Source organism: Chinchilla lanigera, unplaced genomic scaffold (assembly GCF_000276665.1).
Source record: "Chinchilla lanigera isolate Chin_1 unplaced genomic scaffold, ChiLan1.0 scaffold00063, whole genome shotgun sequence".
Classification (NCBI taxonomy): Eukaryota; Metazoa; Chordata; class Mammalia; order Rodentia; family Chinchillidae; genus Chinchilla; species Chinchilla lanigera.
In genome coordinates this window covers 11,977,543-12,002,582 of record NW_004955464.1, presented here as the reverse complement: position 1 = coordinate 12,002,582, position 25,040 = coordinate 11,977,543, and the positions used below count along the sequence as shown (strand labels likewise).

The following is a 25,040-nucleotide window of genomic DNA, read 5'->3' as shown; positions in this document are numbered from 1 at the left end:
AGGCTGGCCTTGAGCTCACTTTGTAGCCCAGGCTGGTCTTGAACTCACAGCGATCCTCCTGTCTCAGCCTCCCAAGTGCTCGGATTATAGGCGTGTGCCACCATGAACTCAATTCTTTCTGCGGTTTTGGCTGTAAACTGAATGGTTAGAGAACTGAATCTGATTCAGTGGTTAGGTTCAATGTTGACCTTATGGAAAATTTGATTTGGTTCTCACCCAATTCGGTTTGTGACCAGAATCATAGAAAGAATTAAGTCTGTGAACTGAGGTACCACTGCATTTGGGTAAATGTAAGCAGAAAGTCCTTTAAGGATTTGGTGGTTTGCAGCTTGCTTTCCTTGACAGAGCTCCAGGGTTAATGGGAGACCTCAGTCTCCAACCTGCTGAAGGGAAAAAAGATACCACTCTATGTTAGGCTATTTGGAAGGTCTCTGTTCCCATGAGTGAGACCCCAATACATAGATAGCTTTGCCATAGGGATGATGGGTTTGTGACATTGTGTACTATAAAAGAGCGTCTTGGTCCTTTGAGTGGTGGCTGTTATTTTAGTAGATAGCATGGTAGTTTGCCACCCCTTGCAGTTTTATCCTTTTTTCTCTAGGTGTCTGATACGGAGGACATCTGATATCCTTTCTAAATATCTGCCTGTGAAGATTGAGCAGGTGGTTTGTTGCAGGTACTGAACTCAGCGGAAGGGTATGCAGTGAGTGGGTAAAAGCTTAGCCCCTAAAGCATTCCTGGGCCTCAGCCTGCCCCCAGAGGGCAGAAATGTGGCCAGCTTTTCCTGCTGATCTAGCTGCCCTTTTTTAGGCTTACAGCCCTTCAAATTGAGTTATACAAGAGGTTTCTGAGACAAGCCAAGCCAGCAGAAGAATTGCGTGAAGGCAAGATGAGTGTGTCTTCCCTTTCTTCCATCACCTCACTAAAGAAGCTTTGTAATCGTGAGTTGAGCCCATGCCCGGTGTTTTCTGTGAGAGTAAGAAGCTGTTGTAAATGGTCCAGTAACCTTCCCTGAAATTTGTCCAGAGACGTTGTGGAGGCCACATGTGATTCTAATCTTCCTCAGGGTTTGAATCCTGCATTGTGATTCTGTAAACTAGGCCCCTCTTTGTGCTGAGGATTGAACCCAGTGCCTCACTTATGCTAGGCAAGTGCTCTACTACTGAGCTACATCCCCTGCCCTAAACTGTACCCTCTGCTTTGGAAAATGTAGCTTATCCTCTTCCCAACCCATGCTTGATGCGTGACATGTACAGGATCATACATGAATGCTTGCACACACACGTATTTATAAAATATTAACCAAGAGGAAAAATAACAAACCTGCCTTTGCTCTAGCTCCCTTGTTGGGAGAACACACTAGTGTGTGAGATTGTCCATCCGTGGTTCCAGATGCACTGACTGCACTCTGTGGAAACTTGGAAAGGTACAATCTGAGTCTGGTGCTGAGGAAAGCCTGGCCCAGGCATCTGGAGGGCTTTCTAGTGAGCATTGAAATGGAAACTTCAGGCTGGCATTTTGGTGTGGTTTCATTTTTCAGATCCAGCTCTAATCTATGACAAGTGTATAGAAGAGGAGGATGGCTTTGAGGGGGCCTTGGACATCTTTCCCCCTGGTTATAGTTCTAAGGCTCTAGAGCCACAGCTGTCAGGTGAGCTCTTGACGCCAGTATATGCGCTCCTCTAGGAGAAAGGGGTGGAAGGTGGGCCTGAAGTTATTTTCATGCTGTAGCTGTCTTGTCTCAAGGAAGGCTTGTCTCAAGAATAAGAATCATGGGCCATTAAAACAGCCAGTTGGGGACTAATGGTTGCTGCTCTTCTCAGGTAAGATGTTGGTCCTTGATTACATTCTGGCGGTGACCCGAAGTTGCAGCAGTGACAAAGTAGTGCTGGTGTCCAATTACACCCAGACATTGGATCTCTTTGAGAAGCTCTGCCGAGCCCGAAGGTAGGGAACAGCCCGACCAGGCCAGCAGAGAGACCTGCCTCCTCCAGTGCCCCTCTACGAAGATTAGGTGTTCTGATTTATAGATGTGGGCCGAGATGTGAGTACATGAAGGATTTATCTCCCAGCAAGCTATCCATTAGTCCCTCAGGTACGGCCCCTCCCTCTCAGGATAGAGTCCTAGTCCCTAGCTCCGTTTGGGAGGGGCTCAGGCTATGTAGGAGCAGCCTTAAGCTTGATTAGTCTAGTCCCCTCAGCACCACAGCTTCAGGGCTTCTGCTTTCTTCTTGGGTGCTGATCTTTGGACCCCTCTTTAGGTACTTGTACGTCCGCCTGGATGGCACGATGTCCATTAAGAAGCGAGCCAAGGTTGTGGAGCGCTTCAATAGTCCATCGGTAAATGTGCAGCCTCTGTCCACACACCAGCAATATGGTAACATCAGGACCAAGGGTCGGTAGAGAAGTTCTAAGAGGCTCTGTTTCGGGTTTTGGTTTTGGTTCGTTTATGTGGGGCAGATGCAGTGGTTGGGTTGGAAATTGATTTTCTGTAGGTTAGGAAACTGGCTGGCAGGCAAACAGGTCGCCCTTACCATTAGTCTGGATATGAGAATAGAAGCATGAGAGAAGAGTTAGCTGTGCTGAGTCGTCTCACAGTTTTGTAAGAGGTTCTTTTTTCCCATTTTTTTTCCAGAGCCCTGATTTTGTCTTCATGCTGAGCAGCAAGGCTGGCGGCTGTGGCCTCAATCTCATCGGGGCCAACCGGCTGGTCATGTTTGACCCTGACTGGAACCCAGCAAACGATGAACAAGCCATGGCCCGGGTTTGGCGCGATGGTCAGAAGAAGACCTGTTACATCTATCGACTGCTGTCTGTGAGGATGGTGATAGTGGTCAGAGTTGGGGAGGGGTCATGGGACAAGAGCTTCAGGATCATCTTTTTCTTTTCTTTGTGGTACTGGGGGATCAAACCCAGGGCCTTGTGCATGCTAGGCAAGTACCATTACTATGGAGCTATGTTCCCAGCCCTTTTTTTTTTTTTTTTTTTGTACCGGGAATCAAAGACTTCCTGGAATTGTTAGTTGCTCTCTTTGGCCCCTCTGCCTCTGTCAGTAGTGTATGGGTCTAGCCTTGAGCCCTTTATTGTGTCCCTCCCCTTTCCACCCTATTCCTCCAGTGCGTCTTACAGTGTTGTCCAGGTGTTTGGTACTTTTTCTTCACAGGGAACCTGTTTTTTCTGATGCCCAATTTCTGCTGCATCACTGGCATTCCACTCCCATATTCCATGTTTCATGGGGCCAAGGAATGGAAACAGCATTTTCTCCCATCGCTGTAGTTCCATCCATCCCATAGTTCCTCTCTCTGCAGTGCATATTGTCTGACTTGACTTTCTTTTCTTCCTTGCTATAGTCATCTAACCTCTGCTATGCTCCTAATTCATGATGACTTCAGACACTGGCTATTTCTTTCCCAAATCCAGCAGTCATTTTGGCAGACCTTTCGGACCGTGCAGTTTTCCAGTACTCTGGCCTTTGTGTTTCCTTGACTTTATCTCATGACCTCGAGTCCCCTCGTCTGATACTCCTAAGCGCACACTATGGAACTTGTTAGTACCCAAAACTTTAATAATGGTTATCCTACTCTCATGCTATCCTTCAGTTTTCTGATACCTACTACATCTCCTTTAACCTGGTCCCAGGACCTCTCCCATCCCCCAGTCTGGCTTGGCTTCCTTTTTTTTACTTAGCGTGAGCCTTACTGTGCATGCTTTTAGCTGCTGTGTTCCTGGTACCCTCCTACCTGAATCATTTCAGCTGTTCTCAGCTTCCACACCAGCTCGTGTTTATACAGTGGGCCCACTACAAATTCACACCATCCCTTTTTAGGGTAGTCCGTGTCTTACTCCTTCAGCAACACTGTAAGCCTTCACCTCTCCCCTCAAGTTTCCTCCCTAACCCTGGCTTGTTCTTTTTAAAAGACTTCCATCTTCTCCATGGAGAAAAGAGACTATGAGGCATGAATTCTCTCAGGTCCTTTCCTCTTTTCTGTCTCTATAGCTGATCTTCCCATCTCTAAGGGTACCCTTCCTGTTTGAGGCTAGTTCTTTCCCTCTGTTCGAAAGCCCTAGTATAGGTGTGTACTACCACACCTCACTTCCACTTGGATTTCTTCTGAGCACTTAAGTGTTTCCCTTCTGGATTCTGAACGGATTCCCCTACCATTTATTTAGTGGCACCATTATTCTCTTAACCCAAGCCTGGAAATCATTCTGCTGGACTACTCTCTGCCTCTTCATCAGATTCCTACGACTTATCACTGATGTTACCTTCCTGAATCCTTAATCTAACCCTCCTTTCCATCACTTGGAAAGGTCACAGTCAGCTGTCTATATCTAAGTAGCTAATTCTTTAATATTCAGTGACCTTGTCTCTTAACCCATTCTTCACATGCTACCTCTAAAATAAGTTCTCCAAAAATTATAAATTTGCTCTTCATCACTTCAAAGACCAAGCCCTCCACTAGCACCCAAGGCTGTCCAGTGTAGCTTCCTTACCCCCAGTCCCGCCCACACTGTCCCCTGTATTGTCCATGCTGGCTTGATCTTCTGGGCCCAGATGACCTTCTGGGCTCAGCCTCCAAAGTAAGGACTTTTCATAATCCTGTAATAGGCCCAGTTTATACCTTTGCTTCTAGGCTGGGAATGCCTTTGCTCCTCTTCTCCTGTGGAAACTATCATTTTTCAAGATTCAGTTTAAGGATAATCTCTTTTGGTCTTTTTGAGACAAGGTTTTGCCATGTAGCCCAGGCTGGCCTTGAACTTGGAGCGATCTTCCTGCCTCAGGCTCCCCAGTGCGGGAATCACAGGCATGCATGCCAGCTACCTAAGAATTATCTTTTAAGCTTTTTAACATTATTCTACCATCCCTCTTGTGGTTTATGTGTAGCCTGTACAGATATCTTACCATTGTACAAATTTATTTCAAGGATTGGGATCATACCTGATTCTCTTGCTAGTACAGGGCCTGCCTGGCATAAACTAGATACCTAAATGATTACAGAATTAATGAGACTTGGGCTTAATGTGGAGGTCTGAAGCCATTACAGGCAACCTCAGTTTACCCTGAAAGGAACCTGCTAGGCCCTGAGACCCTTCATAGTACAGAAAATAGGTTGGGCCGAGCATGGTGGTACACTGCTGTAAGCACCCAGGAGGCTGAGGGAGTAGGATTGCTGGGAGTTTAAGGCCAGCCTAAATTGCATAGTGAAACCCTGTTGCAAAAAAAAAGAAAATAGCCTGTGTAGGTGCACATGCACGAGTCACATTCCTAGAAAGTACTCAGAAAATAAGGCTTTGCTGAGTATTCCAGTATTTGTACTATTCATTTCATCTCCTGAGTGGTTGTAGTTTCAACCCATGGGTTTCCCTGCTCCCTCTCTATGGGGATTACTGTGCCCTCAACCCTGTTCCCTCAGGCAGGAACCATCGAGGAGAAGATCTTCCAGCGGCAGAGCCACAAGAAGGCACTAAGTAGCTGTGTGGTCGACGAGGAGCAGGATGTAGAGCGGCACTTCTCTCTGGGCGAGCTGAAGGAGCTATTTACTCTGGATGAGGCTAGCCTTAGTGATACACATGACAGGTCGGTGGTGTGCATTTGCCATTGTCTCTGAGCCGCCTGCACAGCACAGAAATGAGATATGTAGTGACCTCAGCTCTATTCTTGTTCAGGCTGCATTGCCGCCGATGTGTCAATGGCCGTCAGGTCCGGCCACCCCCTGATGGTTCTGACTGCACTTCAGACCTGGCTCAGTGGAACCACAGCACTGATAAGCGGGGTCTGCGGGATGAGGTACTCCAGGCTGCCTGGGATGCTGCCTCCACAGCCATCACCTTCGTCTTCCACCAGCGTTCCCACGAAGAGCAGCGGGGGCTTCACTCATGACCAGCTGATCCAGGCGTAGCTGTTAGGAGGAAGGTTACAGGGAAAGGGGCCCCTGCCCCACAATACCCTGCTGAATTTTGTTCTCTGGGAGAAAAACATCAAGAAGGGCTGCATGATGTTTGCCCAAAATTTATTTTATAAGAAAAACTTTTTGGTTAAAAAAAAGAAAGGAATAAAGGTATGAAAGGGACTGAGGCCTGAGAGCAGTGTGGTAAGCCCAAGAGGGAAGAGGCCTGGGAGTGGGCACTCCTACACTTCTCTAAAGCCTGGATGCCTGATTGAGGAGGGGAGGTGGGAACCCTAGGGCAAGGAGAGGGAACTGTCCTCGGTGACAGTGATGACCACTGTGACCTCCTGGTCCAGGCTCCCAGAGGACTTGAGTAAGGGGCCGAAATCTCCAAACCCAGCTGCAGGAATGCCTTAGCCAGGCTACATCAAGGCCTCCAGGACCTCAGTGCAAGGGAAGATGGAAAAAGAGAAAAAAGGTGACAGAGAAAGAATTGATGGTGGGAATTCTGGGCAGCCCATGCCTCAGCCGCTACTAGCTGAACATGGGCCTGTGAGGTATGGGCCCCGTCACATGGTGCTGACATAATCTGCGAAGGCCTGGGATGAGTCCCACGAGTCGCTAACCACGTGGCAGGTGGCCCGGAGCCGCCGGATGGCTTCCCTGGCTGTGACTGCATCCTGGTCCAGCCAGTTCTGGAAGAGGCGCAGGTGACCAAAGGCTCCACGGCCCCAGCGCTCCAACCGCTTGGCAAACTCCAAAAGCCCATCTGGCTTGATACAGTTGGAACTGGCAGAGATGAGATGGATTAGACATCCAGCAAGCAACTAATCCCTGGTATATAGCTCTGTGGTCCCATCCCCCCAATATACCTGATGTCCAGCTGACAGAGAGAAGAGGATGAATCCTCTGAAAAAACATCTGCCAGAGCCAGCAGGCCAGCATTTCCTAGAGAGAAGGGGAAAAGTGCACATTACCTCCACCAAAGCACAGGGAACAAGGGTATCCCAATCCAACTCTGGCTGAGAAGCCCCAGAACACAAAGGTCTATATTCTGATTCCCATCTTCCCAGTGGAAGGGTCTAGCCTCTACCCAGGCAGCTTCTAGGTCAAAGGCCTGGTTTCTTGCCCCCTGCCTCCCCAGGGTCTGCCTCCTACCCAGGCGGTTCCCAGGCAGCCGAAGGCCCTTCAGTGTGGAGTTGCCCTTCATAGCAGCAACCATCTCAGGCAGAAATTGGGCTGGGCGCTTCTCAAACAGACGGCAGAAAGAGAAGGTAATCTCTGTCAAAAGAAATGAAAAGCAAATTTGGATGGCTGCATTAGGACTGGTGCTGCCCCTCCTTCCCCAGATGGCCCTAGCAAGGTATTACGAACTTTTGAGACCCAGAAAGGAATCACGCCAAGATTCTAAGCAAGGCTGGAACTAAATCAGGGCTCAAATACAAGACTGAGCCTAAGTGTTACTAGAAGGAAAATCTGCATGGATCCTCCCGTTCACTCTATCCACTGATGATTCTATGTATGCAGTGATGGGGTTGGAGAAGTCAGTGAGGCAGGAGCTTGGCACAACATGTGTATTTTTACCCCTACCACCATTTCTGCCAAGTAAGAAAAATGGGAAAGTACTGTGAAAGTGAGTAATTTTCCATGCTTGTAGAGGAGCTGAGTTCCAGACTTTTAGAAGGAAGATCATGGAGAGTGTATGTCTTTTATAGTGGAGGAACCATGGTGAAGAAAGGAACAGTGACACAGCAGTGGAGCCACAGTGAAGACCCAGGAATGCCCAGGTTCAAGATTAGGAATTTACCTTGAAGAGTCAGGTTCTGTAGCAAAAAGAGCACCTCGCTCTGACAGTCAGCCAGATTCATGTCATGGAAGCTCAGCCTCTTCAGGGCTAAGTTGTATTCTGGATAGGAGGCACAGACCACAGGCCTTAGCTTTCCCATGGAACACCAGGTCCCCACCTGCCCTCTGTCACCATTCTGGCTGGATCCTACCTTTGAGTGTCTGCAACACAAGTCCAAAGTCCTGGGGAGAGGCAAAGGTGGCACTGTCCAAGGATAGCTGCTGTAGAGATCCTGAGGCCTTCAGAACAGAGCAGAGCAGTGGGGCCGGCTGGGCTCCTCGTGGAAATCCCATCTCCAGCTGTTCCAGACAGTTTTCTGGATATGACAGGGAGAGAAGATTCCAGCTGGCTATCTACCTCATGCCCAATAGCAAGTCCCAATGTTGGCTTTAAGGGATAAGCTAAAAACAGTTTATTCATCCACTTGTCCTTGTCAGTCACTATGCTTGGTTTTGGGCATACAGCACTAAATATGAGATATGGTCCTTGTCCTCATAGAGGTTTCAGTCTAGGAATATTAAATCACTCAGGTGGAGGCAAATGTGAGAGTATATATGCAACATGATGGGATAGGCATAGGAACATATAGCAAGAGGATCTAATTTGGTGTAGGTTCAGATCACTCTTCCGGGAACTAAACCACCATAGTCACCTAGGCTTATAGTGGTCTGGGCCTTATCCAGCCCAGGGTTATTGTAAAGAACAGTAGCCTCTAGGGGCTGGGGATTTAGCTCAGTGGCAAAGCGCCTGCCTGGCAAGTGCAAGGTCGTGAGTTCGGTTCCTGGTACCGGAGAAAAACCAAAAAAAAAAAGAACAGTAGCCTCTAAATGGGGAGGAGATTCCGGATGAGCCAGGAATGAGTCAAAGCAGACCTGAAGTGGAGATCCTTCCCCATACCGGTGCACTTGCACATTTGTGGAGAGATTGTGTGTGTGTGTGTGTGTTTTGTTTTTCTTTTGTCTTTTTGAGACAGGGTCTCCCTGTGCAGTTCAGGCTGGCCTTGAGCTCACTTTGTAGCCCAGGCTGGTCTCAAACTTGCAAGGATCCTCCTGCCTCAGCCTCCTGAGTGCTGGGATTACAGGCGTGTGCCACTACACCCGGCAAGATTGTGTGTATATGGACATATACATGTACACAGTGCTTCACCTGGTATCTCCTCATCTCCAATTATGTGGCTAGGGGGCCCAGCGTTCCCTGGCACAGCAGGGTTGTCCCGCTGACTTGGATGGTCGACACGGATAGAGAGAACCCGCAGCAGGGGCAGGGCTCGCACGATGGCACGTGTCAACTCCAGGATGGGCAGCGGTGAGAATAGGTCACTGAGATGCAGGGCACGGAGGCGACATCCAGCCTGGCCTGACAGGGCCCTCAAGCTGTCCAGCAGGCGGAAGATGTTAGAGCCCAGGCCTGTGGCAGGAAAGATTAAATCAGTCACGTGGGTGTCAGCAGGAGACAACTTTCAGAGACAACTTTCAATATTTCTATTGGCTACTCTTGAAAAATCTCTTGAGCTTTGGATCAGATTTTTTAAAACTTTTCTCCAGATTACTCATCTGTATCTTGCTTTTTTCCTCAGGTAACCAGCACACTCTGATACTCTGATGCCTACTGTATGAGGCTGTGCCCTCAAGAAGAATAGGGCACAGTTCAGAGATAAAAGATGTGCATAGTAGGGCAGCACATGGCTATCAGGAGACAGATAGGCCCAGAGAGCAGCACAGGTCTCCAGACTTCTGAGTTCTGTGTAATGTCCTGAAAAAGCTGTGGGTCTTAGGAGGGTCATAAGTTTGAAACAAACCTAGGCAACTTAGTGAGACCCTGATATAAAAAAAGCCAAGTATGGTGCACATACCTCTAATTCCAGCCCTTGGGAGGCTGAGGTGGGGGGATCACTGAAAATTTGAGGTGAGACTGGGCTACACAGTGAGTCCAAGGCCAGCATGGACTACACTGTGAGACCCTGTACACCAAAAAAAAAAAAAAAGTGGGGGGTGGCTCTGGTAGAGCACTCCTGGCTTCTATCCCCAGCACTGTAAGAAGCTGGACCTTGAAGGAAACAAAATTTTAAGAGGAAGACACAAGGGTCACAGATGTAAGTGGAAGAAATGAGTAGAAGGCTCATCTTGAGATGGGGGCTTAGGAAACAGCTTTAGAGGGTAGGAGAGTGAAGCCCATGTTGTGGGAAGTCCTAAAAGTGAAGCTAAAGAGATGATTTAATTAAGTCACGGGGAGCACCTGTAAAATGCAAAGGGATGTGTCAGTGACCTAGAGGAAATATGTTTCAGCATTCACTGCGTGGGAATGAAGCAAAAGTTTGGAGTGGGTGATGTAGCTTAGTGATAGAACACATGCAAGTGCAAGGCCCTGGATTCAGCCCCCAGCACAGGTTAAAAAAAAATTACACCCCACAGACTGAAGTAGGATCCAGAAAGGTACAACAGTTGCTTATTAATGCCATAGGCAAATAATACCTTGGAACCTACTCCTTCCCTCATCTCTTGGACTGTTCATTTATTCAACTAAAGTTTGCCAAGGACCCACCAAGTGGGGTTTCTTGCTGGGTACTAGTGAGCAGCACATGATGTTCTTGCCTGTATAACCTGATAAAAACAGGAATCAGAGAGGCAAGGAAGGCCAGAGATATAGTTCAGTGGCATAAGCACCCGGCTGGCAAGCACAAGGTCCTGAGTTCAATTCCTGGTACAAAAAAAAAAAAAAAAACCAAAACAACCAGGCAAGGTATAATTGAAGTACAACAGATGAGCACCTAACACCTAGTCTGGTTTATATTAGTAAAGGCATCCCAGCTATCCTAGAATATAAAGGGGAATCACTAGCAGAGGAAATGACTTACATAGAGAGGCCTGAAGGTAGGTATTAAGAACTGAAAAATATGGTCAGTGTGGGGCTGGGGATTTAGCTCAGCGGCAAAAGCGCCTGCCTGGCAAGCGCAAGGTCGTGAGTTCGGTTCCCGGTACCGGAGAAAAACCAAAAAAAAAAAAAAAAAAATATGGTCAGTGTAAAGTTTAAGAGGGGAAACATTCAACTTTATACTATAGAGGGAGGCAGAAGGGAGAAGATGAATGATCCTGTAAATTAAGCGTAGTGAAGCCATGGCAAAGTTACTGACTGAATGACATGCTAAGTTCTGTATATTTAAAAGAATGTGCTGTGCGGCAGATGGAGTCTGGAGGAACTGTTGACATGATGGATCGAGGTGAGGAATACAGGTAGCCTGATTAAGGATGTGGATATACAGAGAAATAAATGGATCTGAAAAATATAAAAACATGACCTGGTGATGAAACAGATGTAGAGACAGAATCTTGGTTTCATTGGGCAACTGATTCAACTGTGACGTCACTGAAAGACAATCAGTAGAGTGAAGGTGTGTCCAAGCTGGACATGAGTCTGGGGAGCTTGTGAGTTATGAAAGGGTAATGTCTGGTAGTCAGCGGGATAAATGCACCAGGAAGTTCAGGAGAAAGATTTGGGATAATGTCGTAAAATGGAGAGTTTAGCATAGTTGGCTGCTTAAGCTACAAGAATGGGTAAAATCCGGAAAGGCTGTGTAAAGTGCGAGTGCGCTAAGGAACTGAATGCAAGATTAAGTGAAGACCACAAGTGTTGGTGCACATTTATAATCCTGGCACTGGGAAGCTGAGGCAAGGATGGATAAGAGTTTGAGGCAAGCCTGGACCACACAGGTAAGACCTTGTCTCAAAAAGCAAAACAAAATAGGAAAGGAGATAAGTAATATTTGCAAAGGAAGAGAAAAGGAGGTTTCTCATCAGTGAAAGTTTTTCACAAGATAAGAGCAAAGGTGCCAAGTTTATATAAGATGAGGATTTAAAAGTATGTTGTCAGCCTGAACTACAGAGCAAGACCTTGTCTCAAAAATACATATGTATGTTGTACCTAGCAACAAAGAGGAGCAAGCTGGAGCAAGCTGGAGCAAGCTGTGAGTGAAGCAGATGACTAAATTTGTGAAAAACAAGAGAAAAAAGGATAGAAGAACGATGATGCTAGTTGTCTTTGATCGACAGCTGTTTTCTATAGTACTTAGGATTGAACCCAGGGCTTTCACACTGACCTGTATCCCCACTCCCACCCTTTAAAATTATTTTTGGCTGGGCGTGGTGATAATCTTAGCACTTGGGAAGCTGAGGCAGGTGGATCTCAGCAAATTCCAGGCCAGCCTGGGTTACATAATGAGTTCAAGGCCAACCTGAACTACATAGCAAGGCTGTCTCCAAAAAAATTTTTTTTGAGACAGGGTTTCATTAAGTTGTCCAGGCTGAAATCAAACTTGCAATACTCTTGCCTCAGCCTCCCAGAGTGCTAGAATTACAGGACGTGCTATCATGCTAGTATATAAAAAATACGCCATACATACTTAGGAGTACGTAAAGTCACTGAGAAGGTGTGGGTCTGGAGCACAAGTGGAAGAAGTAACCTTAGGTAAGATGCTCTCCATTGTGAAAGGGTGAATGCAGGAGTGTTGCTAGCCTGGTTAACAAGTTGAAGGAGCTCACATGTGATGGCTTCTGTATTCTCTGTGAATTAGGTGAGGTCATTTGCTGAAAAAAAGGGACTAGAAGTGGCAGAGTAGGAATAGGAGCTGATGTTGCAAACACAGCTTGGTGGCCCTGAAAATATAGGCAGTTTGTGCAGCTGTGTGACTTTCTGTAACAGTACTTAGCAACTTAGGCAGACTGCTTGGGTTTGCCTGAAGTGAAGCTTTCCTAGCTGGGCACAAGCACGTGGGAAAAAAAAGACAGGCCTGTCTTTCAAGTTGCTGGTCTGATTTTTTTGTTGTTTAAGTGCCATACTTCATCTGGACAGCTATTTTGATATGATAGTCTAGTGCAGTGATGTGAACTTTTTAGAGCTTTCAGTGACACAAACAGTTCCCTGCAGCATGTGTGCTATAGGTTTGCCACCACTGATCTAGTGGGATTTACTCCCAACCTTGGGTGGGTCTACATATATGATGCTGTTCCACTTACCCTTGAATCGTCTCTCCTATAACTTATTTCACTCCCTCTAAGGAACCTCTGCTTCTACCAATCTAGCCTACAGAACTTGAGTTCCTCTCCTGATACTGATAACTGCTTTTCTGTGAGCCTTCTGCCCTGCTCTGTGAGGCATAGGACCACATCTCTAGCTTCCTGATCATACTCCCAGCTCCCCTTTCAGGACTGAGTGCTGTTGGAGATCCAAGCCCAATCCTGCCCTTCCAGGGTGCTCACCATTGTAGGAGAGTGTGAGGCTCTCCAGAGACACCCAGGAGCTCAGCAGGTGGCATAGTGTCAGAGCTGCCTCTGTGGAGAGGGGAACCGTGAATAGCTCCAAAGTGGAGATGCTTCGGAATCTTTGGGAGGCTTCCAGGGCTGGAAGCCCCAGGCAGCTGGGATCTGAGCCATCCAAAGCTCCACAAGCCACTTCCCCGATCTCCATCTCTTCACCATCCTCTTTTTCACCAGCCACAATAAAAACAAAGTCATACAGGTCTTCAGACTCTGCACCAGATCCCTGACAGACACGAGGACCCTTCTTCCCTGCAGCTCGTTTGAAACGCTTTAAGGGCTTAGGTTGTGGGGCTGAGTTAGCTGGAGCCCTTTTGGATGAGGATGTGGAAGAGGAGGCAGAGGCAGAAGAGGTGGCAGCCACAGTAGAAGGTGGCTGTTTGGTACCAGAAGCCTCCTGGGAAGTGGCTGGAGGGTGCAGCCCTCTCTTAAGGTCTGTCCCGCTTGCTGTCAGGCTCTCGTATGTGCTCCGGCGTGTCACTCGAGTGGCGGGTGCCGCTCTAGGCATCTGCTTGGCTTCATTCTTCCTCCGGGTAGCCATCAGGGCTGCAGCACAGCGCTCTGCAGCATCCCGGCGAGGCCGGCGTGAACCCAGCAGCAGCGACCCTTCATCTCGGGAGGTGGCCCGGCCTCGGGAGGCTTCTCCACAGAGGCGGCAGGGTGGCCCACCAGGGCCTGGCTGCCAGAAGCCAGCACTCATGGTAAGGATAAGGATGAAAAGGGCTGACTCAGGCACAGGCCAGGAGTACAGCGACACTTGGCTGACAGCGCCATGGTGAATGAGCTGATGCAACAGCTGCCTCAGTGACTGCTGAGCAGCCACATCAGAGAACAGCAGGTGGCGGAACTTGAGGGTGTGCAGGGAACTGGCCAGGGTCTCCAGAACCCTGCGGTTGGGCTCTGCCACCAGCTCGGTTGCACCCTGCAGCATGTTGCAAATGGTGAGTTGCCGGACGTGGCGGGAGCTATGCAGAAGAGGTGAGAAGCGCTGGTCGCAAAGGCGCTTGTCAGAAGACACATCAATGGTACCTCGTAGAACATGGGAAAAAAAGGCTTCCATAAACTTGGCTCGCCAACAGGTCACACTCTGAAAGCAAAGAACATGCCAAATAGCTGTAATGCTTGATTTCCTTTGTCCCCTTTCCTCCTTGTACCAATAGGAAGCTATTTACTGAGCACTCATGACTAGGCAACATTCTAAATGATGCAAGTTCATTTAATCCTTACATCTTTGAGGTGTCTTTTACTTTTAGCCTTATTTTACAGGTAAGAAAATAGGTACCCAGGCTGGTGAGTAAAAAACATTTGTAAAAAACATTTGCTTAGCTTTCCTTTCTGTAGGGCAACACTATACTGTGCATGCTTGAGAAACATGGCAGAATTTGTTTTCTATGTATATCAAGTGCAGGATTTTATTTCTGATAGCTTCTGAAGGGTAGAAACGTTTTCCTTTTTTTTTTTTCCTTCCCCATCCCCTAGTGCTGGGAGCCGAGCCCTGGGCCTTAGACTGCTAGGCAAGCACTCCGCCACTAAACCACACTTGCAGCCCAAGAATCATTTTTTCATTCTGTATGTTCAAACTGTTTAATCAATTGACAAAAAGATTTGAATTTGAAAAGACACAGAGGTTATCACACAGGTAAATGGTAATCAAGATCTGAATCCAGGAAATCTAGCTCAAGACCATTCTTTAGCCACAGTCTCTCACAACTGAGTCCCGCTGTAAATTCCTATGTATTTTTTTCCAGAACCTGATCTCAACTTTTTTCAGCTCCTGAAGCCCTCATGTAGTATTCTTAGCTTGACTGTTCTATGTTCCCTTTTCTTCTCCTCATACTACTTTGTACAAGTTAAGCCCACAACTTCTTGTAAAACACTCCTTTCATTAAATAATTCTGCTTCAGACGCCCTCTCTCCTCACAGTCCAGAGTTAGCTTGAATTTCTTCCTCCTTGCAGCAAAGTCTTTCCACAAGATGGCCTCTGCTACCTGAGAAACACCCCCTCCCGGGGGGCGGGGCAGACCTCTGCACTGAGCCACATCCTCAGCCCTTTCGTTATTTGAGGCAGTTTCCCTGTGCAAGTTCAGGCTGACCTTGACAGAGTGCAGGCTAGCTTGACACTAGCAATCCTTCTGCCTCAGCCTCCTGAGTGCTCCATTACAGGCATGTGCTACTAAGACTTTTTTGGGTGTGAGACACATCTCACTAAGTTGCCCAGGTCAGGCTGGAAGTTGTGATCCTTCTAAGCCAGAGGTGTGTGCCACCATACCTGGCTATTTCCCGCATGTTGATCATGGGAATGCTTTGACCTGGACAAACTGGTCACCTCACTGACCCAAACCTTCTGTTCTTTCATACATCGCTAGAAATGGTTTCTGCTGGTGGAGTAAATAGATTTCCTAATGAATAATAGAGACTATTTCTTGTTGAGATTTCTCTGACACTATTCAAGTCTAAGATGTTGGTTCACTATTTTATGGTATTTGGTCTCTTTGCCTATGTACATATCTTCTAACTATGAGGAATCCTGGAGAGCATGAACCGAATCTTAGATTTGTTTTCTCTAAGGTAAGTTATGATGTCATCATTCCTGATATGTTTAGAACTCTGAATGCAGTGGATTTTCAACCTTTATTTTACAAAACAATTTCCTGGAGAGGATTTTTTTTTTAAAGGAAGGTTTATTTTTGGTTTTTGTGTTCTGTTTTTTGAGACAGGGTCTCACTGTATAGTTCAGGCTGGTCTTGAACTCAGCAGTCTTGCCTCAGCCTCCTGAGTGCATAAACTACTACACGCAGTTTAAAACCACCATTTAGTCCTCATCATCTAAGGTACAATAGGAGACTCCAATATAGGTCCCAGCTCTGCCCTGTGGTTTGGACCTTTTTCTTTCTGTAAGGTGTGGTTACTATCACCTGCTTCACAGAATGTTGCAAATATCAAATAAGCACAAGTTAAAACACTTCATTTTTTGTTTCTTGAAATAGGGTCTCGCTATGTAGCCACAACTGGCCTCAAACTTGAGGCAGTCCTCCCTCAGCCTCCTGAGTGCTGGGAGTACAGGCAGTGCCACTATTCTCAGCTATACCTGAGGGTCTTAGGAGTTGGCTCTTACCCTCCTCAGGCAAAAGTATCATTCCCTTTGCCCTAGCTATTTCCCGAGTCTGCCTCTATGATAGTAATTAGAAAAAATGTTTTCATGCTTGAGTTACCTGCATGGCTGCAGCAGAGAAGGACCTAGCTCCCCAGCAGGAAGCCATTAGCTTGCTTTCACGACTCTGCTCAGCATTTTGCAGTGCTAAGAACTTAACCCAGGGCCTTGTGGGTGCCAGGCAAACACTCTATCACTGAGCTACATCCCCAGCTCTTCTGTTTAGTTTTGTTTTTCTGAGGCAGGGTCTCACTATGTAGTTCACACTAGCCTTGAACTCACTACGTACCCCAGGCTGGCCTTAAACTGGTGATCTTCCTGCCTTGCCTCCCACGTGGGCTCAAACTTGTGGTGCTCTTGCCTCAGACTTTTACTGGGACTAAAGGCCTGCCATACCAACAGAGGGTTGCAGAGTGATTTAAGCACTTTATTTTGCATAAAGGTAGGGGAAATGAGACACTGCCAATGAGGTGAAGTGATGTTTGCCCACCAACACTGTTCTTGGCCCAACTTTAGTGGGTGGCAGTTCAGAAGTGGTGGGGCAAAGGGAAGTGTATGTATGTAGTAGGGTGAGATAGGTTTTTTTGTTTTTTTGAGACAGGGTCTCAATATGGAGTTCAGACTGGCCTTGAGCTCACTTTGTAGCTCAGGCTGGTCTCGAACTCAATGATCCTCCTGCCTCAGCCTCCCGAGTGCTGGGATTACAGGCATGCGCCACCACGCCCGGCTAGGTTTTTTTTTTTTGAGACAGGGTCTCACTATGCAGTTCAGGCTGGCCTTGAACTCACTTTGTAGCCAAGGCTGGCTTCAAACTCCCAACGATCCTCCTGCCTCAGTCTCCCAAGTGCTGGGATTACAGGCGTGTGCCATCTTATAGCTGAGATAAGTTCTTTTTGAGACAGGTTCTTGTTGTGTTGTCCATACTGGTCTTGAACTTATGGGCTCAAATGATCCTCCTTCATCAGCTACAGATTTGTACCACCACACTTGGCTAGATACTTGATTATACCAACTTGTTAGAGCCAGAAACTATAGTCACAAACTATATATTGCACATTGCCTTTCTGATGGTAAATACTATGTTCAGGAAGATGAAGAAGCAAACCAAAACTCACATGTAAACCAACCCTGGAGTATGTATGTATACATACATGTGAATAGCTGTATATATTTGTATTTGCAACATGGAGACTATTTTGAACAATTTCAAATGCTAGGCTTAAACATTATACCACCCTGATTTAAATTTTTTTTTTTTTTTTTTGAGACTGGTCTATAATTTTATTTTATTTATTTTGTTTTTGTTTTTTTTTGTTTTTTTCCGGTACCAGGAATTGAACTCACGACCTGGCGCTTGCCAGGCAGGTGCTGTGCCGCTGAGCTAAATCCCCAGCCCCTTATAATTTTATTATTTTGAAAATATACCATATTGCCATATAACAATCTCCCTATTATTGAACATTTAATTATTTCTGATTTTTTGATATTAAATTTTGCTATAATAAACATCTAGAAATATTTTTTCAGGAGTATCTCAATTTTGTGTTTTTGCTTTTGGTCCCATTATAGATAGAGTCCCTCCTGACCTTGAGCTTGCTATGTAGCTCCTAGCAGGCTTCGTATTTGGGATCTTTCTGCCTCAGCCTCCTGAATGTAAGTGCCACCACACTTGGCTTCAATTTTTTTCCCCCCCTGGTACTGGGGATTTAACTCAGGGCTTTAAAATTTTTTTGTTTTGCTGGTTGTCTTTTAAGTCTTCCTATGTCATCAGGGCTGGTCTTGAACTATGTAGTGCAGGCTACCCCTGAACTCTCAGTGATCCTCCTGAGAGACGGGATTACAGGCATGTACTGCCATGCCCGGCTGAAAGTCAACATTTTTCAATTTATTGGAGATTTTTGTATATTTCTGATTTGTCCAAATCTTCATTTAATTTTATGAAAATGTTCATCTTTTCCTTATCCTTCTTATCCTTTGCTTTGCAAATGTTTTCTCCCAGCTTATGTATCTTCATTGTTTTTTTGAGACAGGGTCTTGCTTTGTAGTTCACTCTAGGATTGAACTTGCAGCATCCTACTGCCTTGGCCTCCTGTATATATCTTTTTAAGTTTTTATAGTTAAATAAGCACATACGTGGTTTTTCTTTTTTATTTTTTCTTTACACTGCTTGGGATAGAACTCAGGGCCTTTTGCATGATATGTAAATGCTCTACCACTGAACTAAACCTTTAGCCCCAAATTTTCTTTTTCTTTCTTTTTTTTTGTCTTTTTGAGACAGGGTCTCGCTACGCAGTTCAGGCTGGCCTTGAGCTCACTTTGTAGCCCAGGGTGGTCTTGAACTTCCAATTATCCTTTGCCTCAGCCTCCCAAGTGCTGGGATTACAGGCGAGTGCTACCATGCCCGGCCCCAAATTTTCTTGTTTGGTTTGCTCATTCATAATTAGCACTCTCTCCATCCTGAGATTAGCTATCAAGTCACTTTTATTCTTTTTCAGTTGTTTTATACTTTTACATTTTACAATTTAATCTTTAATCCATATAGAAATTGCCTGAGCATATTGTGAGGTAAAGCTGTAAATTAATTTTTTCAGAATGGTTAACCAATTGCTACAGAACCATTTATTAAATCATCCTTCACTTCCCCACTGCTTTGTCACCAGAATACCTACTGTATTACAGAAAACTCTTACATATGCCAGTACCACAGTGTTTGAAATAGTCTTGCTTTATAAACAGTATCTCTCTCTTTCTCTCTTTTTTTTTTCTTTTTCCTCTCTCTTTTTTTAATAAGCAGTATCTCTTGAACCTAGCATTGGTCCTGGAAATGAACAACTCAATAAATGGGTCCGCACCCCTTTTCTTTTGTGATCCTGGGGACAGAAACTAGTTTCATGCATGCTAGGCAAGTGTTTTATCACAAAGCTACACACCAAGCCCCTCAATAAATACTTTTGAATTGTGAGATGAAATTCTGTTGCAAAAGTAGGAAGCAGAAGGAAACAACTGGAGTAGATATCTAAGTCAGGACCTCTACCTGAATGACCTGTTTCACCACCAAATGTTCTGAAATGCTTTGTAACAAGATAGCAAAATTCTTTTTCAGAAAGCCTAGATAAAGTTGGACAAAGAAAGCTTTCTCCAAGAGACAGAAACAGTTTTTGTCACCTGCTGGTCAACTATGCTGATTGTCAAATAGTGGGACAAAGTGAATCTGATTTAAAGAAGGCAGAAAGTTATTTCTCTTTTCTAATATTCTTGCATCCAGTTTTCCTCATAAGGCCTAGTGTCTGAGGATTTTGTTGGGCCTCAGTGTCCTCATCCTGAACTCCAAGGGTTACAGTTGAGATCTGGAAGTGGAAAAGCTAAAGGATATGGGACTGAATGTTACTGAACCCAGTGTTGATACCAGAATTAAATCTCCAGTTAAATTTTTTTCTTTTTTTTTCTTTGTTCATTTGGCCTCATTTACCATATAAAGACCAGCTCAAGTATACCTCCTAAAAGACTTTCTTGCTCCCTTCTCCCTCCATTTGCCTCTGTCACACCACTTATCCTATCACCACTAAAAATCTACTTGTAGGAGCTGGGGATTTAGCTCAGCGGCAAAAGCGCCTGCCTGGCAAGCGCAAGGTCGTGAGTTCGGTTCCCGGTACCAGAGAAAAAAACGAAAAAAACCCCCCAAAAAAATAAAAATAAAAAAAATAAAAAAAAATAAAAATCTACTTGTAGATTTCCTCATTAAATTGTTAAGTTGTTAAGATTAGGGAGTGTCAAAAAAAAAAAAAAATTTTAGGAGGCTGGGACATGGCTCAGCAGCACAGCACCTGCCTGGCAAATGCAAGATCCTGAGTTTGATTCCCGGTGCCAAAAATTAAAAGTAAAAAAAAAAAGACTAGGGAATGTGTATGTACTTCAGATATCTGAGATAAAATCTGTATGTGGTTTGAGTTAATGTTTATTGAATTAAATCTGTTCTGTCACCTAATTATGGAGTAGCTAAAGAAATCTGCTTAAATAAGAGCTCCAGTGATTTGTATTTGAATTAGTGACTAGTAGAATCTTATGGCTAAAAGGAGCCCTAACATCATCCTGTCAAGCCCATTTTTTTTTTTTTTTTTTTTTGTCTTTTTGAGACAGGGTCTCACTATGCAGTTCAGGCTGGCCTTGGACTCACTCTGTAGCCCAGGCTGGTCTCGAACTCACAACAATCCTCCTGCCTCAGCCTCACAAGTGCTGGGATTACAGGCGTGTGCCATCATGCCCAGCCTTGAGCCCCTTTTAAAATGCTGAAATCTCTGTCTGTGTAACACCCTTTCATCAAGTAGTTATCTGAACTCTCTTTGAACATTTGGTAATGAATGGGAAGCATGTTATCTCTGGAATTAGCTTGTTTCATCACCAATAATCACAGAGTTTAAAAGTTTTACCTTTAGTTTAGTAAAAATGTATCTTCCTTTATCGTCCACCCTAGAACAAGTCTATGAATCCCTTTCATGTGATAACATTTCAAGGCAGTGCATATTTCCCAAGTCATCTCTTTTTTTTTTGAATAATGTCTTGTCTTTCAAATGTGACTCACGTGATGCAGCTTTGACTTCTTTCTCCATATTCCAGGGATAGAGAGCCTGACCACTGCAGAGCCAGGCAGAACTATTCTCCTCCTTGTCTTCCAACCTGTATTCATATTAGTTCATATAGCATAGGTTCTCGATATGTAGTTCAGGCTGGCCTTGAACCCACTAGGTAGCCCAAGCTAGCCTAGACTCATAGTGATCCTCCTACATCAGCTCCCAAGTGCTGGGATTACAGGTGTGCGCCACACACCCGGCCTAAATCATTTTAATGTAAGTACTGTTAAACTGCACCCCCTTACCCATAAGCCATGCAATTAAAATTTTTTGGACTCAGTGAAGAGTTGGTTTATTTGTTAATTTCTCTTCGTTAGATTTGAGCACTGCTTCAACTCTGTCAAGAATTCTAGAATTCTGGCTCTGCTATTCATTGTGATCATACCCTTGTCTGTTTTGGGTCCCCTGAAAATATGGTGAGCAAACAAGTGAATTACAAATGCCCAACGGGCCAGAACCCCACAACAATACATCTGAACCCTCCTCCGAAGTCGATTCCATTTCTGCCCCTGTACCTTACCAGTTGCCAGCTTGTGTTTGTGTGTCGTTCCTGCTTTTACTGTGCAAAATTAAACTAGAGTTCTACCTGGTACCTTAAACTTACTTCCAAACTGGAAGGTCTTGTCTTCATCAGCTCATCCCAGAGTCGGCGCCAGATAGCCTGAGTGGAGAGGCCTGTAGGGAGAATATCACACTTACTTGGCTGCTTGTTGGCCATCATAAGGGACGTACATCAGCCTTTTATCTTGTCCTCTGGCTTCACAGGAACAATGTGGGCAGAATTAAAGAGTCCCAGCTCTAAAGACAGACTGCATGGGTTTGAACATCAGCAAACCTATACTCTAATCTCGGACAAGTTAAATAATTTCTCCTGGGTTTCAGTTTCATCTGTAAAATGTAGTTAATAGTAACTATCTCCTAGGGTGGTTGTAAGGATTAAATGAGTTTATAAATTTCTCTAGGGAAATATCCAGGACAATGCTTAGCCCGTTAGGGTTAGATAAATGTCAGCTCTAACAGACTGTCCAAAGAGAGTGAAGAGAAGTAGGTTGGTAAAACAAAAAACCAACATTCATAAGATCTGGGTTCTAGTTTTGGTTTTGCTATTAATTAGGGTGTGCATATTTTTCACTTTTATCAGAATAATAAGGATGATATCTTGCTTGGTGTTTCACAGGACACTGCAGGGAATAAGAAAATAGGTATGAGGATACTTTTTGAAAAGCATGAAGTTCTATGGGGGCATCAAGTGTAGTATTTACCTGAAGAACATCATGGTGCCTTCCTCACAATCATCGAGAGACAGAAAGACACTCACCTTTCTTGAGGGCAGTTTCCTCAATCCTCTCCAAGTAATATATATTGAGCAGAGGTAAGATGCTTTGGAGTATTGGGCCTGGGAGGGCTACAAAAACCAAAACACAAAGTTTACTTTCCCCCCAAGGGTTCCAAGAATTACATATTCTACTGGAAAGGAAAATAGAAGGGTAGAATTCTCATTTGACAAATGTAACCTAGAGAAGCTAACCTAAATGTGTTCCAAACTTTGGTCTACTTCAGCTACTGGGTAGCTGGAATTTCAGGGGTAAAGGTGAGACAATGCCACAAAACAAGGTGATATGCTCATAACAAACCATTCTCCATTAAAAAGGTCCTACTAAATATATGTGATAAAAGCATCTTAATAATCTACCCTACTAACTTTAGCTCTCTCTTGTCTTCTATACTTAAACCACACTGAACTTTTATTTACCTGTTATGCTTCTGCCTATGTCATGCTGTTCTCCTGTCACTTTCAGCATGTCAACTACTCATCTTTCAACTATAATAAGCCTTTTTATTAAGCCTTTCAGAATTCCTTTCCCATCTTCCAATCTGACCACTTTCACATACTGGGCCAGCACTATACCCCGAACTATACTTTTCTGTAAAGAATGGAGACAACTTAGTCTGTATTCTTTAAATTTACTGTATCTTCAAAAACAAAACCAGCTTTTGCTAACGTTTTTAGTTCTGAGAGGGATTTCAGTATTGTGGCTAAAGGGTTTAGTCTCTAGAGTTGGACAAATCTGAATGAAATCCTGCCTGATCACTTAGTTAATTTTGAGTGCATAGAAAAATTATTTAACATCTTTAAGCCTCAGTTTCCTCCATTTGAAAATAGAGATAGCAATGACTATCTCATGATAAATGATGACACTGTAAAGATTAAAGGACAGCGTGCTAGTAATTTGGTTAAGACAATTCCTGGCCACAACAGGCTCACTAAATATAGGATATTATTATGTTTATTCTGTCAACAGTATCTCTATCCTATCAAGAATAAGTCTAAGGTCTTGGAGTATAGAAAAACTCTTATTCTGCTATCTACTTTTATCTTTACTTGTGGAATAATTGAATCTTGAGCTGAAGAATCTAGGATAATTGTACATTCAGTGTACCTTCTGAAGGTAAGTATTAATTCTTTATGCCTTTTATACTAATGTAGGCCCTCTCATCTACTGTCTGGATTAATGCTCTTGACCTCAGTCTCTGTACTGCTCTTGGTGATGAGATTCTCCTCAAAGCCCTTTATTTTATTTACTTATTTTTGTCTTTTTGAGACAGGGTCTTGCTATGCAGTTTAGGCCTTGAGCTCACTTTGTAGCCGAGGCTGGTCTTGAACTTGAAACAATCCTGCTGCCTCAGCCTGCCAGTGCTGGGATTATAGGCATGATGACACCCGCTTCTCAAAGCCTTTTAAAGGCCCACTACTGCATTTAAGATAAAGTTCAAACTCCTCATCCTGACATTCAAGATATAATAAACCTTATTCTACTTAAGTTTCATCATTGTGCCAGTCTGTGCTACATAGTGAGGTCAAAGCCAGCCTGGACTTTGGTGAGACCCTATCTCAAAAAAACAAAAAACCATTTTCTCCCCTCACTGTCCCTTTTTCCTCTGCCTCTACTCACTCGTCCCATCCAACCTCCTACACAAAGTAGCGCTCGTTTTTACCCCCAGGGAGCCTTTCCCAGTAGTCCACATTGAGACCTTCCTCCAAAATAGCACTATTTAGCAGGCCTTTTACTTGGCTCTCTCCTAAAAGGCCTTAGTTAATTGAGCTTTTTCTGTGTGACTGCTTGGTCTAAGCCCACAGGACATCTTTCTTCCCTATCTCTTCTCAATCTGGATGGAGGCTCAGCCCGCAATAATGGTAGAGGTATGTACTGCAGTGGTGGTAGTGGTGGTATAGGGGCAAGGGTGAAGAGCCAGTACAGAAAGAAGTTCCTCCAGAGCCTTACCCGCTCTTCCTCCAATTTGCTCCCCTCAGTTTAGACAGCCACAGGAATTCTCATCCCCTGCTACCCACAAACTGCTTTTAATTTCTCCATTTTTTTTTTTTTTTTTTTGAAACAGGGTCTAACTATGTAGTTCAGCACCATCGGGCCCGGTCCTCTCTATTCTTTTTAGACAGACTTTTCTCTGCTTTTTTTCCCGCCTCTACCTGTCTTTAGCGCTTCCTCCTCCCAACTGGGCCATACCCAGTCCTCTCCCCTCCCAGCTGGGAGTAGCGTCCCAGAAGCTTCAGGTGGATACAGCCAGACGCCCCCTGCCTTCCACATTCCCACAACTTTTCTGAGCTCCTGCTCAGCTCTACGGGCACTTTTTTCCCATTCCTCATGGGTCAGCTCTCCCATTCCAAGTGCTGGCACAAGGCCTCCACAGTCCCTCCCCCACTTCTAACAGTGCCCTGCCCCCACTACTCCGAGGGCCTGGGCCTCCTCAGCATTGGCGGCCCTCGCCTGCCACCCACCACCAGCGCCTGCCGGATCACTCGCCAAGGCCTCGGGGCTTATCCCCGGGCCTCAATCCCCCCGGACACCACCGTGTGCTGGTGTACAGTAATGCAAGCCCCCACCGGGGCAGCAGGCTTTCACTCTTGACCTGCCGGGGCCTTGTCCAGGCAAGGGCGCAGCCGGCCGCCCCCACCCCTAGGCCTCCTCTGGAACTCCCCTCCCCCGACGCCGAGGCCCGGAGCCCGCGGCTCCCCCGGGCCCGGCCTGCGATCTCGCCCACTTCAGCCTGGCTCTGAACCCCAGGGCCTCACACCACCCGTCTGTCAGGCCTGGGGCCTCCCTGTCCCCCGTGCGGCCAGGCCTGCGTCGCAGAGTCCTCACTTGCCCCTCTCTCCGGACCGCGGTCCTCACACGGCCGACTCGTTTCCCCCGTCAGCCC

At 45.5% G+C, this 25,040-nt stretch overlaps 2 protein-coding genes across 5 annotated transcripts in view; one reads left to right on the top strand and one right to left on the bottom strand.

The window, feature by feature from the left end:
• Rad54l (RAD54-like (S. cerevisiae)) overlaps positions 1-6,071 on the top strand; it is a 37,014-nt gene extending 30,943 nt beyond the window's left edge. For all 3 annotated transcript variants that reach the window (XM_005398677.2, XM_005398680.2, XM_005398678.2), the window contains 8 exons: positions 602-676; positions 811-941; positions 1,541-1,651; positions 1,824-1,947; positions 2,262-2,340; positions 2,636-2,815; positions 5,415-5,578; positions 5,668-6,071. In XM_005398677.2, coding sequence (XP_005398734.1) covers positions 602-676; positions 811-941; positions 1,541-1,651; positions 1,824-1,947; positions 2,262-2,340; positions 2,636-2,815; positions 5,415-5,578; positions 5,668-5,881 — 1,078 coding nt within the window. In that variant the 3' untranslated portion in view covers positions 5,882-6,071. The remainder of the gene's footprint in view (positions 1-601; positions 677-810; positions 942-1,540; positions 1,652-1,823; positions 1,948-2,261; positions 2,341-2,635; positions 2,816-5,414; positions 5,579-5,667) is intronic.
• The window catches only part of Lrrc41 (leucine rich repeat containing 41), a 20,330-nt gene continuing 1,284 nt past the window's right edge, over positions 5,995-25,040 (bottom strand). The window contains exons 1-10 of one of the 2 annotated variants that reach the window (XM_013521589.1): positions 24,107-24,193; positions 22,141-22,227; positions 21,427-21,497; positions 12,987-14,130; positions 8,881-9,141; positions 7,886-8,050; positions 7,696-7,794; positions 7,047-7,169; positions 6,761-6,836; positions 5,995-6,677 (exon numbers count right to left, since the gene is read on the bottom strand). In XM_013521589.1, the coding sequence (XP_013377043.1) occupies positions 6,458-6,677; positions 6,761-6,836; positions 7,047-7,169; positions 7,696-7,794; positions 7,886-8,050; positions 8,881-9,141; positions 12,987-14,130; positions 21,427-21,453 (2,115 nt within the window). In that variant the 5' untranslated portion in view covers positions 21,454-21,497; positions 22,141-22,227; positions 24,107-24,193 and the 3' untranslated portion in view covers positions 5,995-6,457. Of the gene's footprint in view, positions 6,678-6,760; positions 6,837-7,046; positions 7,170-7,695; positions 7,795-7,885; positions 8,051-8,880; positions 9,142-12,986; positions 14,131-21,426; positions 21,498-22,140; positions 22,228-24,106; positions 24,194-25,040 lie in introns of those variants that run through there. The other variant, XM_005398681.2, reaches the window with a different exon arrangement.